The sequence below is a fragment of the Hippopotamus amphibius genome, chromosome 7, assembly GCF_030028045.1.
Source record: "Hippopotamus amphibius kiboko isolate mHipAmp2 chromosome 7, mHipAmp2.hap2, whole genome shotgun sequence".
NCBI classification, from domain to species: domain Eukaryota; kingdom Metazoa; phylum Chordata; class Mammalia; order Artiodactyla; family Hippopotamidae; genus Hippopotamus; species Hippopotamus amphibius.
The window spans coordinates 89,055,884-89,073,705 of NC_080192.1; the positions used below are offsets into that span (position 1 = coordinate 89,055,884).

Here is a 17,822-nt window from a genome sequence, read left to right on the forward strand (position 1 = left end):
ATATTGGTCCAAAAAAAAAAAAAAAAGAATTACTCATTCCCATTGTTGATGAGGGTCCAGGGGAAATGAATTGTTTTATTATATACTTGTATATGCTTGTTAGAGCATAATTTGTCAAAACATCACAAAATCTTATTTTTTAAAAATACATGTTTTGGTTCAGCAATTCTGCTTATAGGAATTTATCCTAAGGGAATAATCATGGATACAACACAGAGATATTAATGAAAGATATTCGTTGTGAGGCTGTTTATATTGCTGAAGAACTGAACGCATCTTAATTGTTTACTAATAAGGAATTGGTTACATAAATTATTATAGCTGTATGTGTAATACTAGGGCTCCGTTAGAAGTAATAATATAGACATTTTTATGGGAAGGAAAATAGTCAACAATAATTTATATAATCAGTATATTTAGCATGGTGGATCACGTTAAAACCACATATATTTGATTTTATATTTTTACAGTTATATATATATTTTTACAGATTTACAATGTGTTAGTTTCAGGTGTACAGCAAAGTGATTCATATATATATATATATATATATATATATATATATATATATTCTTTTTCAGGTTCTTTTCCATCATAGGAACAAGATATTGAATACAGTTCCCTGTGCTACACAGTAGTTCCTTGTTGTTTATGTAGCCAAGCTTTGGATGAGCCAGAGAAGAATGGCTGGGGGCACAGGTGGACGAAAGAGGCTGTGATTCTTGCCCCATGTTGAGTCTGTGGTCTCTAGAGCTCTGGGACTCCTGAAAGTTAACCAGCCTTCAGTAACTGGTATATAGAACGAGCAGGACTAGACAGCAACCTTATGATTCCCCTTCAAATTTGCTTTCCTTTCTCATTCTTTCTCATCCCTGGATGGAACAGGTGAAATCTGGTATTCAAGGCTCTGGATGGAGCATATTGTAAATGTCAGTTCATTTCCCCCGGCATGCATTTGGGGGGTTTTAGGAGACCTGCATTTCCCAGGTCTCTCACTGGCCTTCCTCTTGCACAGGTGGTCTGCTTACAGCCTCACCTCAGCTCCTGCTTTCCGCGGTCCCACCACACACTCATCCAGGTGGTTCTTAGCTTAGTCCCATGCAATCAACTAAGAATAGTTTCTTACTGGGAGAGGGTGTGTATGTGTGTGTGTGTGTGGGGGGGGGGCAGGTCTTGTCCACTGACACACGTTTTTCCCCATGAAACTCTGAAAAAGATTTCATCTTTATATTTTGCCTTCCTTCCCCACTCTGCTGTCCCAAGGCAGTCGCTAACTACAGTTTTTGCTTTAGATTTTCTCCCTTTCTTTTAAAATAGATTATTTTTTAGAGCAGTTTTAGGTTCACAGCAAAATTGAGCAGAAAGTACGAAGAGTTCTCACATACTCCCTGCCTCCTGAGGGGGCCCCCAGCCTCCTCCACTATCGACACCCCCCACCAGAGCCGTGCATTTGTTACAATAGGTGAGCCTACTCGACAGGTCCGAAGTCCATAGTTCACATTAGTGTGCACTCTCGTAGTACATTTTATGGGTTTTGACAAATGTGTAAGGACATGTATCCATTATTACAGTATCACACAGAGTAGTTTCACTGCCCTAAAGATCCTCTGTGCTTCACCTATTCATCCCTCCCTCCCCTATAACCCCTGGCAACCACTGATCTTTTTACTGTGCCCATAGTTTTGTCTTTTCCAGAATACCGTATAGTTGGAACCATACAGTATGCAGGCTTCTCAGATTGGCTTCTTTCACTTAGTAATAAGCATTTAAGCTTCCTCCCAGTCATTTCATGGCTTGACAGCTCATTTCTTTTTATTTTATTTTTTGAACCCAAGGACAAATTGATTTTATTAAATTTTTAAAATTGAGGTACAGTTGATTTACTTCTGTAAACCAATGTGTATTAGTCTCAAGTGTACAGCAAAGTGACATATATTCTTTTTTCAGATTCTTTTCCATTATAGGTTATTATAAGATATTGAACATAGTTCCCTGTCCTATATAGTAGGTCCTTGTTGTTTACCTATTTTATAGTAGCATGTATCTGTTAATCCAAAACTCCTAATTTATCCCTCCCCCACCTTTCCCCTTTGATAACTGTAAATTTATTTTCTATGTCTGTGGAAATAACAGACATGGCAGTTTTTATTTTGTAAAGAAGTTCATTTATCTCCAGCATTTATTCGTAGACTTTTTGATGATGGCCATTCTGACTGGTATGAAGTGATACTTCATTGTAGTTTCGATTTGCATTTCTCTAATAATTAGTGATGTTGAACATCTTTTCGCTTGCTTGTTCGCCATCTGTATGTCTTCTCTGGAGAAAGGTCTATTTAGGTCTTCTGCCATTTTTTTTTTAATTTTATTTATTTATTTATTTATTTTTTGGGGGGTACACCAAGTTCAATCATTTGTTTTTATACACATATCCTCGTATTCCCTCCCTCCCTCGACTCCCCCCCCACCCTCCCTCGAGTCCCCCCCATCCTCCCCCTCCCAGTCCTCTAAGGCATCTTCCATCCTCAAGTTGAACTCCCTTTGTTATACAACAACTTCCCACTGGCTATCTGTTTTACAGTTGGTAGTATATATATGTCTGTGCTACTCTCTCACTTCGTCTCAGCTTCCCCTTCACCCCCCGCCCCCTCCCAAACCTCGAGTTCTCCAGTCCATTCTCTGCATCTGCGTCCTTATTCTTGTCACTGAGTTCATCAGTACCATTTTTAGATTCTGTATATGTGAGTTAGCATACAATATTTGTCTTTCTCTTTCTGACTTACTTCACTCTGTATGACAGACTGTAGGTCTATCCACCTCATGACATATAGCTCCATCTCATCCCTTTTTATAGCTGAGTAATATTCCATTTCTCTGGAGAAAGGTCTATTTAGGTCTTCTGCCATGTTTTTGACTGGGTTGTTTGTTTTTCTTTTGATATTGAGCTGTATGAGCTGTTTGTGTATTTTGGAAATTAATCCCTTGTTGGTCATTTCATATACAAATATTTTCTCCTGTTCCATAGGTTGTCTTTTCATTTTCTTTATAGTTTCCTTTGCTGTGCAAAAGCTTTTAAGTTTGATTAGGTCCCATTTGTTTATTTTTGCTTTTATTTCTATTCCTTTAGGAGTTGGATCTAAAAAATATTGCTGCAATTTATGTCAAATAGCATTTTTTTGTTTCCATGTCTATTTATTTATTATTTAAAAAATTTTTTATTGGAGTATAGTTGTTTACAATGCTGTATTAGTTTCAGGTGTATAACAAAGTGATTCAGTTATACATATATATATTCATTCTTTTTCAGATTCTTTACCCATATAGGTCATTACAAAATATTGAGTAGAGGTCCCTGTGCTATACACTAGGTCCCCGTTGATTATCTATTTTATTTTATTTTTAATTTTTACTGGAGTATAGTTGCTTTGCAATGTTATGTTAGTTTCTACTGTACTGCAAAGTGAATCATATACATATATCCCCTCTTTTTTGGATTTCCTTCCCATTTAGGTCACAGCAGAGCATTGAGTAGAGTTCCCTGTGCTATACAGTAGGTTGTCATTAGTTATCTATTTTATACATAGTATCAATAGTGTATATATGTCAATTCCAATTCATCCCATCACCACCTTTTCCACTTGGTATCCAAATGTTTGTTCTCTACGTCTGTGCCTCTATTTCTGCTTTGTAAATGAGATCATCTATACTGCTTTTTTCAGATTTCACATATATGCATTCATATATTTGTTTTTCTCTTTCTGGCTTACTTCACTCTGTATGACAGCCTCATTCTTTTACTTGTAGCTGCCCAGTTTTCCCAGCCTCTTCAATAAGTGGTGCTGGGAAAACTGGACAGCTACATGTCAAAGAATGAAATTAGAACACTCCCTAACACCATACACAAAAATGAACTCAAAATGGGTTAAAGACCTAAATGTAAGGCCAGACACTATAAAACTCTTAGAGGAAAGCATAGAACACTCTTTGACATAAATCGCAGCAAGATCTTTTTTGACCCACCTCCTAGAGTAATGAGAATAAAAACAAAAATAAACAAATGGGACCTAATTAAACTTAAAAGCTTTTGCACAGCAAAGGAAACCATAAATAAGATGAACAGACAACCCTCAGAATGGGAGAAAATATTTGCAAATGAACCAACTGACAAAGGATTAATCTCCAAAATATACAAACAGCTCATGCAGCTCAATATAAAAAAAAAACACTCAAAAAAAAAAAAAACCCAATCAAAAAATGGGCAGAGACTTAAATAGACATTTCTCCAAAGAAGACATATGGATGGCCAACAAACACATGAAAAGATGCTCAACATCACTAATTATTAGAGAAATGCAAATTAAAACTACAATGAGATACCACCTCACACCAGACAGAATGGCCATCATCACAAAATATTTACAAACAATAAATGCTGGAGAGGGTGTGGAGAAAAGGGAACCCTCTTGTACTGTTGGTGGGAATGTAAATTGATACAGCCACTATGGAGAACAGTATGGAGGTTCCTTAAAAAACTAAAAATAGAACAACCACATGATCCAACAATCCCACTCCTGGGCATATACCCAGAGAACACCATAATGCAAAAAGACTAATGCACCCCAATGTTCATTGCAGCATTATTTACAATAGCCAGGACATGGAAACAACCTAAATGTCCATCAACACAGGAATGAATAAAAAAGATGTGGTACATATATACAGTGGAATATTACTCAGCCATGAAAAGGAATGAAATTGAGTCATTTATAGAGATGTGGATGAACTGTCATACAGAGTGAAGTAAGTTAAAGAGCATTTTGCTATGTTTTCCTCTAGGAGTTTTATAGTATCTGATCTTACATTTAGGTCTTCAATCCATTTTGAGTGTTAGAGATTGTTCTAACTTCATTCTTTACATGTAACCAGGACAAATTTATTTTTGATGTTTTTTAAACAAATTTCTTAGCATATAATTACTTCCAGTGTTAGCTTACATTTTTATTTTTAATTTTATTTTTATATTCTCTTTCATTTTTTTAAATTTATTTTTTATTGAGGTAACAATTGTTTATGACACTATATGTTTCACATGTACAACATTATATTTCTACTTCTGTATGCACTGCAGTGTGCTCATCCCCCAGATTTAGTTTGCATTCATCACCATACAGTTGACCTCCTTTACCCATTTTCTTCCTTCCTCCTGAATTGTCCTCTCTGGTGATCACTGCTCTGTTCTCTGTATCCTTGTATTTGCTTTTCTTTGGTTTGGTTTATTCATTTATTTTGTTTTTTTGTTTTTGCTTTTGTTTATTTTTTTTCACCTGTATGTGAGTGAAATCATACAGCTTTCATCTTTTGCCATCTGACTTACTTCACTTAGCATAATACCCTCAAGGTCCATCCATGTTGTTGCAAATGGCAAGATTTCCTTTTTTCTATTGCTGAGTAGTATGTTGTTTTCCATAATGGTTGCACCAATTTATATTGCCACCAATAGCAACTCAGGGTTCCCTTTTCTCCATCCTCACCAACACTTGTTAGTTTTTGCTTTTTTGATAACAGCCATCCTAACAGGTGGGAAGTGATATCTCATTGAGGTTTTGATTTGCGTTTCCCTGAAAACTAGTGATGTTCAACATTTTTTCATGTGCCTGTTGTCATTTTGTATGTCTTGTTTGGAAAAATGTCTATTCAGCTTCTCTGCCCATTTTTTTACCAAGTTGTTTTTTTTTGTTGTTGTTGAGTTGTATAAGTTCTTTATGTATTTTGGATATTACCCCTTATCAGATATATCATTTGCAAATATCTTCTCCCATTTCTTTGGTTGTTGATGGTCTCCTTTGCTGTGCGGAAGCTTTTTAGTGTGATGTAGTTCCATTTGTTTATTTTTGCTTTTATTTCCCTTGCCTCAGGGGACACATCCAGAAAGACATTGCTAAGACTGATGTCAAAGAGTGTACTGCCTATGTTTCCTTCTAGGAGTTCTATGGCTTACATTAAAGTCTTTAATCCATTTTGAGTTGATTTTTACGTATAGTGTGAAATAACGGTCTAGCCTTTTTTTTTTTTTTTGCATGTGGTCCTCCAGTTTTCCCAACATCATTTATTGAAGAGACTATTCTTTCTCTTGCATGTTCTTTACTTCTTTGTATAAATTAATTGTCCATATGTGTGGGTTTATTTCTGGGCTCTCAATTCTGTTTCATTGATCTATGTATCTGTTTTTCTTCCAGTACCTTGATAGCGCATTTCTTTTTAGGGCTGAATAATATTCTATTGTTTAGAAGTACCACAGATTATTTATCCTACTATTTATTTATTATCACCTACTGAATGCCTTAGACCTTTCATTCATGTGTCAAGTACCAGGCTCTTTATCTCTCAAACATCAGGGATATGTACCAAAATTTCTGAGTGGTTCTGTTAAGGCTACCCTCACTTAATACAGTGAGGAAGCATGGTAGGTACAATAATGGCCACAAAGATGTCCACATCCTAATCCCAGAACTTGAAAGTATATTAAATTACATGGCAAAGTGGAATTAAGGCTGCTAATAAGTTGGCTTTAAGCAACCTAAATGTCCATCAACAGATGAATGGATAAAAAAGATGTGGTACATATATACAATGAAATATTACTCAGCTGTAAAAAGCAATGAAACTGGGACATTCGTAGAGACATGGATGGACCTAGAGACTGTCATACAGAGTGAAGTGAGTCAGAAAGAGAAAAACAAATATTGTATATTAACACATATATGTGGAATACAGAAAAATGGTACAAATCACCCAGTTTGCAAGGCAGAAATAGAGACACAGATGTAGAGAACAAACATATGGACACCAAGTGGGGAAAGCAGGGAGGGTTGGGGGGGAATGAACTGGGAGATGGAGGTACCAAATTGTACACTCTAAATATATACAGTTTATTGTCTGTTAACTGTATCTCAATAAAATTTCTTAAAAAGAAAAAGAATTTCTTGGAGGTCCAGTAGTTAGGACTCAGTACGTTCACTACTGAGGGCGTGGGTTGAGTCCCTGGTCCGGGAACTGAGATCCCACAAACCACGTGGTGCAGCACCCCCCCCCCAATAAATAAATAAATAAATAAATAAATAAATAAATAAATAAATAAATAAGCTGGCTTTAACATAGGGAAACTATCCTGGATTACCTGGGTGGGCCCAATGTAAGAGGCCTTAAAAGTGGAAGCAGGAGGCAGAAGACTCAATGTCAGAGTAATGGGTTGTGATAAAAACTCAACCTGTAGATGCTGGCTCTGAGCCAAGCAATGTGGGGCCTGAGAAGGGGGCATAGTTTCCCAAAGGAGCGGGACTCTTTGTATCAGCAATGGAGATGGGAAGGATGCTGGGAGTAAGACACAGGAGCTGTCCCATTCAACATGTATATAAATATACACACAGTTATAGTTAGATATAGCTATGGATATAGATGTAAGTATATATATATATGTACATGTGGATAGGAAGAATGAACTGTGTGTACAGCTATTTTTTTCTGTATGGTAGATAATTTTTTTTCTTTTCACTCACCTGGATTTTTTTCTATAATGAATATCATTATAAGGAAATAAAAGATACAAAAAGAAACTATGCATACTTTTCCCAAGAGCCCTTTGTTACTTTCCTGCCATGAATTTGTCCTTCTCACTAAGGCCACAGGCAAGGGCTCTTTGACCCAGATAGTTCAGAGCAGCCTCCTCTGCCTGGAGCACAGAGATCCTTGCGTGCAGCCAGGCCGCTCACTCACATCCATCCCACTCTATGTATGATGGCACCAGACGTAACTGCCTGTTCACTGAGGTCTAGCCCAGTGTCACTGTGCCAGAGAAACACTGCCCTCACACAATGTTCTAAAAAAGAGGAACTCATTCCCAGCATTGAGGGAGAGCTGGGGAGGCCCCCTGTGGTATCCTCAGTCCTTTTCAGTCTTGGGAGAGTCTTCCCCTCTCCCTGGGATGATGAATGCCATGTTTTCCCAAGAGAAGCACTGTTTCAATGGCTGTCTTTCTCCTGGAAGCTGGTACAGAGCAGGCATTCTAGAGGAAAGGATGGATGAAGGGCCTCACCTACCATTTATTTCTTCCTGGTTTCTCTGCCCCATCCCCTGTTCCCAGGGCACACATCCAGAGGGTGGCATGGAATCCTTTGCTTATCTGGGATCTGCTGGTCCAATCCTGCATCACTTTATATATAGGAGGCCCCTGTGAAGCCTGTGGATCAGTATTTCCTTCTGCCCTCTCCTCCATCCCTCCAATCCTCCCCCATCCCCTCTACCTGGTTGTTTTCCACTCTAGTTTCCTCTGTGCCTTGGATGGAGGGACTCAGATCACCACTCCTTGGAGATGACTCTCAGCACTGCTGGGGCATTTCAAACAGCCCAGGTCTCTTTTCCACTCCCATTGGTTATGCCCATGGTCCACCTCCAAGCATAAGGAGAGTCCCAACCAGAGAAGGGGAAAGTGACCAAACTGTTTCCTTCCTCCATTCTTATCCAGAGAAGGCCTTAGAACCCCAGGAGCATGGTGGTGGGGAAACAGAAAAATGAGCACTGACTCTCCTCTCTCTCAACACCGTGGTGATTTTTGTTTTTTGTTTTTGTTTTTGTTTTTGTTTTTTTTTAAATTTTATTTATTTATTTATTTTGGGGTACACCAAGTTCAATCATCTGTTTTTATACACATATCCCCATATTCTCTCCCTCCCTTGACTCCCCCCCCACCCTCCCTCGAGTCCCCCCCACCCTTCCCATCCCAGTCCTCTAAGGCATCTTCCATCCTCAAGTTGAACTCCCTTTGTTATACAACAACTTCCCATTGGCTATCTATTTTACAGTTGGTGATTTTTGGTCACTCTAGATCTGGCCCAAGATTATTCCTCTGTTTGGAAGAGTTGGGTTCTCCTGAGTATTCAGGAGAACCGCTCTCCTTCCTGGCTGGAAAGCAAGGCTGAGGCACCCACCTCCTGCTCGGTCTTTTCTCTTCCTATTTTCTCCTCTGGGCTGTCAGGCCAGGAGTCACATAGAGCACCCAGAGGGATGTGGGGAAGACTGCTCATGAAACACCTGCGGGTAAGCATAGCCAGAGGAAAATACCCACATCTTCCCTGCAAAATGGGAAATGAAACTCCCCGTGGCCAGGACTGTCACAGAAACCATCTCTGAAACCCCAGAGGGCCCACAGCATTGTGGTTGCTTCTTGCCCAGCATTCTCATGCTGGATCAGGCTTTTGTCCAGCGATCAGCGGACATCTACCTGAGGCCTCCATCTCCATCACTCAGAGTGAATGCCCCCCAAGCCCAGCCCCTTCTTACTCAGTGAGTCTCATCCCAGCTTGGTGAGGCTTCCAGATCATTTCCTGGGGCCACTGGGAGGCCACACGCGCATTCCATTCATCACTCATGCCACACACCAGCAGGGGCCTGGGGAAAGCCAACTTTTCAACAGAGCTGGAAAGGGCCAGACATTCCCAAATGTTATGTGGTATCTGCTTTCCCTCAAATGCCTCAGGAGGAAACTAAGACCCCAAGGGCACTTTCTACCAGGGTCTTGAGTAACGTGGATTCTTCTGCATCCCTAAGACCCTGGGATGTGGATGTGGATGTGGGGCCAGAAACCAGGAGCAGAAGAGCTGAGGTGATTCTGAGATTAGACTGAATACCAAGCACGAGAGCCCAGAAACAGAACATTCTGACTCTTTCTGAGCTCTGGTAGAACCAAGCCTCTTCAGTTAGATGAGCAGCTTTAAGAGAGTGGGTGTGGTTTTAGTGTTCAGAGACTGGCAGTGAGCTAGGAGTGTGGGATTAGCTGATGTTGAAGCTTAGCCCAGATGGCCAGCCTGGACGCTATGTGGGCAGGCAGGAGATGAGACAGGATGAGTAGGACACCATCCTTGTGACCAGCTTCCTTCCCAGCGCTTAGGAAGTGTGGTGTGGAGTCCTCTCTGGGTTCCCTCAACCAGTCAGAGAAACAGCTCCAGTGTGAGGCCTACTCAGCCTGGAGGGGGAACAGCAAGGGGCCTATAAGTACAATGAACTTGTCAGACAGGGATGTGGGATCCCCTCAAATATCAAAGGCAGCAGAAGCCCCTGCAAGTAAAGGTAGCAATTTCCTTGGCCCCGATCATTTCGTCTCCAATCTTGGTCCCCGATGCCAACCTGTCATCCAGCTCCACCGGCTCAGAGTCAGCGAAGCCAGGTCAGCTTTCTAGTCGTGTGCCCAGAGTTGTTACACATTTGGGGGTAGGGTTTAATGTCACACTTGCCTCACGCCTTTACTATGGGGATGAATGAGAACCGCTGGAGGCTGTAGAAAGATGCAGTAGCTTCTAGAAGACAGATTCCAGTCCACAGGCTAGAATTTCAGAGTCATGATCAGCCATCAAATATTCCATTCACTTCTCTTCCATCCTTCCATCCTTCCATCCATCTTCCTTCCATCCACCCATCCATCATCTTCCTTCCATCCTTCCATCCATCCATCCAGCTTCCATCCATCCATCCACTCACCCATCCATCCATCAATCCATCAATCCACCCAATTATCTGGACTTCCTTCCTTTTCTCTTCCATCCCTCTTTCCTTCCTCTCTTCCTTCCTCTCTTTCTACCTTCCAAGAAATATTTGTTTAGAATCTGTTGTGTACCAGGTTTCTCAGATTTGGCAGACTTCTTCAAAGTATGAGAAGCTTCCCAGGAGAAAACTTAGTCCCTCATAGAGCCCCAAATCAGCTCCTCTCTGCCCTGAGCATCTCCCATGAATGAAAGGACAGCTCCTGGTGTGATGTTGCTGAGCTTCCCCACTTCGTCTGAGCTGCTCACAAGTGCAGGCAGCAGAGAAGAGGACCCAAGTCTTACATTTACAGTTTGGATCTCCAAGCCCCATTTTATAAAGGGATACTGTATCATCTAAGCTGCCTTAACAACAGAAAGTAGAATATGATAACGCAGTGGTCTCCTTACTGGTCTCCCTGCTTCCAGACTCCCCACACCCTTACTGTGATTAGAGTGATGTGTCTTCCATGCTCCTGTCCTAGTCTCTCTCCTGCCTAAAGTCCTTCCCTGCCTCCACAGCATCCATAAGCCAGAGTTCCAGTTCCTTAACATGACCCCAAAGGATCTTTATGATCTGACCCCAAGCGCCTCCTCAGCTCACGCCCTCCCCACTTCAGTCACATACTTTACACTCCCACAGCGCCAAACGGCTTACACGTCTCCAGGCACTCCATGCTTTCGAATATTCCCTCCACCTGGAACTTCTTACCATCACTGCAGTTTCTGTACTCCCTTTGAACTGTGCATATTCTTCTGTTGTTACGCTCAACACCCTGGAATGTTATTTATTTGCTCAGGTCTGTCTTTCTACAAGACTGTGCGCTGTTTGAGTGCAAGGGCTGTGAGTTATTCAGCTTTGTGGCTCAGTCCTAATACAGTGTCTGGTACCTAGAAGACACTCAATATGTATTTGTGGGGTGAATGGGTGGCTGAACGGATGGTGGATGAGGGCTGTCTTATAAGAGAGAAAGCTTACTTAGCCTGAGGACAAGGGGGTTAAGGTGTCCATGTAACAGACCCTCAGAGAAGATGACAAGTGGCCTCTTCCTGAAAGCTCAGGCCTTTGAGGAGAGGACTGAGGTGTAGCCTAGCGCAGGCAAGGTGCCTAAGCCAGGAACGGGGAACTTTGGGATGACACAATGGACTTCAGGGGTCACTTCCCTTTTCCTCTAGATAAAAGGTCTTTGAGGTGACGGCTGGCCGGGAGCATCTGTGCCACGAGGGTTCCTGTGCAGGATGAAGACGACCGAGAGCGAGGTCCCTGATGTACACTTCACTGTGGATAAACAGAACATCTCCCTCTGGCCTGGAGGCAAGCACCGACCACTGCTCAGAGCCTGCTCAGGGCGCTGTGCCCAAACCCTCAGTCTTCTGGTCCATCAACAAACGTTCTCCTCTTCTTCCCGCAGAGCCTCCTCCCAAGACGCGTCCGTCTCTGGTCCTGGGGAGACTTCTCACAGTCCGCGCTACAGTCATCTTCCTCACGCTGGTCATGGTTGCCTCTGTCCTGCTGCAGGCCATTCTCTGTGAGTCCTCAGCTTTGATCCAGGCTTGGACTTTCCCCACAGCCAGTCGGCTCCCTCTCTCCCCTGCTTTCCGGTGGTCTCTCCCATCTCTGGCTTTTTCATTTGTCTTGTTTCACTTCTTTCCACATGCGGTCGGAAAGATCCCCCCCCCCCCACCCTCCACCCCATCCCCAGTAAAATCAGCTCCTGCTCCTTCCTTTCCAATTCCGGGGAGGGTTTCCTGACTGGGGTCAGCATGCCTGTGCGCAAGGATACACTCTTTTGTCCCCAGGAAGTGTTTGCCCATCTTCATCCTGTGTCATTTTCTCCTTCCTCTCTGAGCTGTGTGTCCCTTCACTTCAGAGCCTTGTGGGCAGCCCCCAACAGTGAGACTGATGTTTCCTGACTGCACAAGGGATGGGGTTCCAACTGTATCTTCAGCCGCAACTGACTACATGGAGGTCCTGGCCAACAGGTTAGGGTTAGGGTTAGGGTTAGGGTTAGGGTTAGGGTTATCACCCGCTTCACAAGACCCCTTCATGTTTTCTTCACTCCCCTGCTCCCACAAAGATCATGTCAAGGGAAACTTCCTACTTTTTTGTTGAATGTGTGACTCATCTTTCTTCCTCTTCTGGCTTTGCCAAGCCTCATGGCCTCTGCTGGTGGTAGAAGCTTCTTCCTCTCATTAGGGCTCCAGAAAGCAGACTGAGGGAACATCTGTCTTCTCCCTTCAAGGCCTCAGGACATATTTGGTCTTGGACTTGGAGGCTCTGAGCAGAGTCTCCTCTCTCTGCTTTGAGCCCACTTGGTTTACTTTTAGTTTCCTCTATGGAACCGGAGCCTGTGGCCTGAGCAGAGTGTGGCAGGGGGTGGGACAAGGGAAGAGGAGAAATGGCTTCATAATTCTTCTTTTTCATTTTCTCTGGAGAAGAAATCACCTCCAGATTAGAAATCTGCATGGCTGGTCCCTCCCATGGCCACACGGGGCCTGTGGGTAGTCACGGGAGCGATGGTGCTGCCCTAGCTGATGGCCACTGCAGGGCTCTCTAGAGAGAGAGGGCTGGGAATCAAGTGATGGGGCCCAGAGGGATGTGGGAAGGGTGACAAGGGGGTGACTGAAGGCATCCCTTTACCAAATATGCCCTGTACATGCAAAGGAAATTTAGGACTGGATTCTATTCCCCTCCCCTGCTTATCTGTGAGCGCCTCTACAGAGAGCCTGTGTTTCATTGATCTTTGGATGATCTGCATCTACCAGAGTTCCTGGCACATGAAAGGTGCCCATCACGTGTTTGTCAAATGAATACATTACGAATGAATGGAGAGTAGGCAACTGCTCCTTGGGTGGGGTCCTCGGGAAGCCTGAGCCCATCCCTCCCCTCCCCTTCCTTTTATTACCCTGGCAACACCCCCACTCCAGTCCCTGGGGATCTCCTTGGCTGACCTTTTGACTTTCTCAAATCTAGATGCCTGGCTTATGGGCACAGTATCGGATGTCAAGACCAATGCCCAGTTCCTGAAAGATCATGTGGACAACATCAGCACCCTGAGTTCTGGAATCAAGAGGAATAGAGGCGGCGTGGTGGCAGTTGGCATTCAGGTCCAGTGGCTGAATGCCAGCCTGGATCGTGTGCGTTCTCAGATCCAGAGGTTGGAAACTGGCGTAAAGGAAGCCAATGCACGGCTGCAGACACTAACAAGTAGCTGGGAACAAGTCGATAGGTTAAATGCCCAAATCCCAGAGCTAAAAAGAGATTTGGATAAAGCCAGTGCTTTAAATGCAATGGTCCGGGGACTCCAGAGCAATTTGGAGAATGTCAGCAAGTTGCTCCAACAGCAAAGTAAGTGACTCAGGAAAGAATGTTACAAACTGACCAGTGGCCCGTGGGACCTTGCCAGTTTCAGGCATGATGCCATTGGGCTGGTGTATGTGGAGGGAAGGGGGAGAGGAGCAGGGCAGGCATGGCTGGAAAGTTAAGAAGAGAGGGCTCAGCATGGGTGTTGGGTTCAGGAGAGAAGGGACCAGGGACCAGCCGGGGTTCCCACACCAAGGCACAGAATATGAAGGCATTAGAGAGTCTCTTCATCCAGATCCAAACCCAGCCATTTTCCACCACTCTCTCCCTAGAGCCCAGGGGCTCAGACACTCATGACAGCCAACAGAGAATTACTCCTCCTTCACAGGAGAGATGGATTCTTGATCCAGCCTCTCTCTCTCTCCCCTCTCTGAGCCCAGAGACCCTACCAACCTCAGTTAGACTTTCAGGATCTGAGGGAATGTCCCCAAGCTCCTGCACAAGGACCCAAGGACCCCAGAGCCCATCCCCATTCACTCTATCTCTGGGATCCCACCCAAGTACCCCCACCTAGCCAGCACCAGAGAAAACAGGAACACCAGAGTTCACATTTCACCCTTGTTCTCTAGATGACATCCTACAGATGGTTTCTCAAGGCTGGAAGTACTTCAGGGGGAACTTCTATTACTTTTCTCAAATCGCAAAGACCTGGTACAGTGCCCAGCAGCTCTGTAAGTCCAGGGATTCACACCTGACCTCAGTGACCTCAGAGAGTGAACAGGTGAGTGCTGTCCTGTGGGCTCTAGGAAGAGGGTGTTTTGGTAGCTGTATCAGGCAGGATGGGCAAGATTGTGCTGTGGTGACAAAGATCCCCAAATTTCAGTATAACTCTCCAGAATCACGTGTCACTTGTACACTACATGTCCAGCAAGGGCCGGCAAGGGGTTCTGCTCACTGTGGTTACTCAAGGGCTCAGGCCAAAGGAGATTTCATGTCAACGTCTGTTTCCACAATTGCTGAGGTGAGAAAAGGGAACATGGCACATTGTGTGTTCACTTCTGCTCACATTTCATTGGCCAAACAAATGATGCAGTATTTGTAGCTTCAAAGAGGGCAGGGTAGTACAATCTTTCCATGTGCCCAGAAAATAGAAATATTTGCGAATAGCATGAATGACACTATCTAACCCAAGACGTCTCCTACCTGGTGAGGCAGAATACTGAACAAGCTCCTCTCATCTGGAGGTGGGCTGGCAAAGCAGGTAAGATCATGGGTTCTGGAGTCAGAGTCTAGAGTCCCAACCTTGTGTCTGTGGGTTCAGGGGTTGTTGCTGAGGCTGGGTGAAGAGCGCCCAGAGAGACAGATACTCCAACTCCGAGTCACGGCAGCGCCTCTGCTTCTTCTGTCTCCCTGCAGGAGTTTCTCTACAAGACGGCAGGTGGACTTCTTTACTGGATCGGCCTGACCAAAGCAGGGAGTGAGGGAGACTGGTACTGGGTGGACAACACTCCCTTCAACAAGGTCCAGAGTGCAAAGTAAGCCCTGAGAACCCTCCTTCCCAGATGGACTTTCTTGGGCCAGGGCCACTGTGTGAAGAAGGGGCTGATAGTCCCCCTCGACTGTAGGGTTTGCAATTCTTCCCGTTCTCAGGTGGCAAGAGCATTGAACGGAGCTCTAGCTGGCCTCTGCTACTAATTAGCGGTGGAACTGGAGGTGAATGTGTGACCTCTCGGTTGCCCTCTGGGGTTTGGCAGCATGGCCGTCCACCCAGACTTGGCAGGGACCTCGTTCTAGGTCTAGGTCTTTGCCCTGTGGGTTCTTGTAGCGTCTTAAGAGTTGTGGGCTGGTGTGGCCCTAAGTTGGGGGTGATTGCAGGCTCAGAGTTTGACCGATCACCGATCCCCTTCCTCTCAGACATAGAAGAAGTTGTGATACTATCACCTGGGACCAAAGCTGGAGTTGAAGTCTCTCATTTATTCACTGGAAATAATGTTTTCCTTTCCTTTCCTTTTCTTTTTTTCTTTTTCTTTTCATTTCTTTTCTTTCTTTTGTTTTCTTTTCTTCTTTTCGTTTTGCCTTTGGTAGGTTCTGGATTCCAGGTGAGCCCAACAACCTTGGGAACAATGAACACTGTGCCAATATAAGGATATCCTCACTGCAGTCATGGAATGATGTCTCCTGTGACAATGAATTACTTTTTGTCTGTAAACGACCCTACATCCCATCAGAACCATGACAGGACTGGCCCCCACGCTCAAACTTTAAGCTCCAATTCAAGCTTGTAGAATTCAAGGAAATGCTGCTCTCTCCTTCATACTCCAGGGTGACTTTGACTCTTAATTTTTCTTGCTTCGAAATTGTCCTGAAGGCATCCGGGAGCCCATCTGCCTTGGCTGGGAAGTCTCTGACCCCACAGAGGCAGCTGAAATGGAAAGGATATCTTGGGTTGAAATGGAAAGTGAGGGTGGAGAGGATTAGAAGTTCAGACTGCCCCAGTGAAGTGATCAGGACCCAGGATCTGGGACAGCACCCTGGGGCGTCCCATCTTTTTAGAGAAGCCTCAGCTTCACTGCGTAAAAGTTACTTCCAACCACCCAGGCAATTCTGCAGAGACTGAGACTCAGGGCTTTTCTGGCTGATTCCCCAGAATTCCCAGTTGCCTGCCTGTTGCTGTGTTCTCAGTGGGAATAGCTCTGCTCTTGGTGACCCTCTTCATGCCACGTACCCATTGCCCCCTTCATCCACATCTTCTGAGATCTGAGCCCCTTCCTCCCTGGGACAGACTTGACTGATTCAGATCAAGGGCTGACGTGGGAACGTGTCTCCTTAGAGCTGGGCGATCGTCCACCTGCTTCTCCCTCCCCTTCACTCGCTAAACTCTGGGTCCCAGTTTGTCTGCCCAGCCCCTCTGCCTCCCTTCCCTACGCCTCCTCTTTCTTCTGCATCTCCTCTCACCCAGGTGCAGGGGAAGCGGCTTTCAGTGAAGAGGGCACTTCCAAGCGTCATTAGAATAAAATGCTGCCTGGGAAAAGGCCAGTCCCTTTTTTTTCTTCCTAGGGGTAGAAATGTGTGGGGAAGGACATCTGCTCTGCTGGACATGAAGTTCTGGGGTGTCTTCAGGAAATGGTTGGGGGTTCAAAATTTCCTACAAGGAGTGGAAAAGTTCCAGCCCCAGGAAATTCTAGCCATAAAATTTGAGCAGTACTTATCTCTGGTTTTTATTGGAATGCAGCAGAGCTAGGACTGCAGTGTCTGCAGTGTCATGACCCTCTTGGTGGTCTTTCCTCCCAGTTGTTCACAGACCATCTTCTGTTCTCTGGCTTTGCTCCTGATGGGGAGAAGTGTCAGGTTTCCACTCTTTACAGAGACTGTGATCACAGACATCGGGTCCAAATCCCCCATCCAGGGGCTGAGGCAGGAACCCAGGCCACACCAGACAGGAGGGGAGACGAGAGGAAGCAGAAAGGGGCATGGTGTGAGCACAGGGTTGGCTCAGCAAAGCAGCCCTCCCCTCTTTGGTGTCCTAGTTAGGTGCCCTCTTTAGGGTCCTGGGGAGAGGACGTTTTCCTTTAATGACTGTGACCAGCAGGGTGGTGTTCTGGGTGTGAAGGGGTCAGGGCTGAGGGCAGGAACATTAAGAGGAAGCTTGAAGGAATACGGGCCAATTGATGTTTTCAAAATATGGGGATGGATGAGGGATGGGCAGTCAGTGATGGCGTCCATGTGGGAGCATTTGCAGGCCAGCTCCAGGGACATCTGAGGTCTGAGGGCGCAGGGGTGTCGTGGAAGTGAAGGTGGGCAAGCTCACATGGAAGACATCTTCTCTAAGAAATACCTGGTTGTTCCTACTCTTTGTAATTCGAAGTAGCAAATTACTGGAAAATATTATTTCTTCCCAGTGTCGGCTATCTGCTCGTAGCACAAGCTGAAGTAGAAATGAAATACAAGTT

The 17,822-nt window shown here is 44.5% G+C and overlaps 1 protein-coding gene across 2 annotated transcripts; it reads left to right on the forward strand.

Moving 5' to 3' along the window:
- Positions 1-11,790: 11,790 nt before the first annotated feature.
- On the forward strand, positions 11,791-16,915 carry CD207 (CD207 molecule). 2 transcript variants are annotated; one of them, XM_057742656.1, is made up of 7 exons: positions 11,791-11,883; positions 11,981-12,097; positions 13,543-13,917; positions 14,502-14,653; positions 15,289-15,407; positions 15,958-15,971; positions 16,832-16,915. In XM_057742656.1, exons 1-7 carry the CDS (start codon positions 11,808-11,810, stop codon positions 16,879-16,881), a joined length of 903 nt encoding a protein of 300 aa, XP_057598639.1. In that variant the 5' UTR covers positions 11,791-11,807; the 3' UTR covers positions 16,882-16,915. The 2 variants fall into 2 exon arrangements, with proteins under 2 accessions (XP_057598639.1, XP_057598638.1); XM_057742655.1 differs by having other exon boundaries at positions 15,958-16,908.
- Positions 16,916-17,822: the final 907 nt, after the last annotated feature.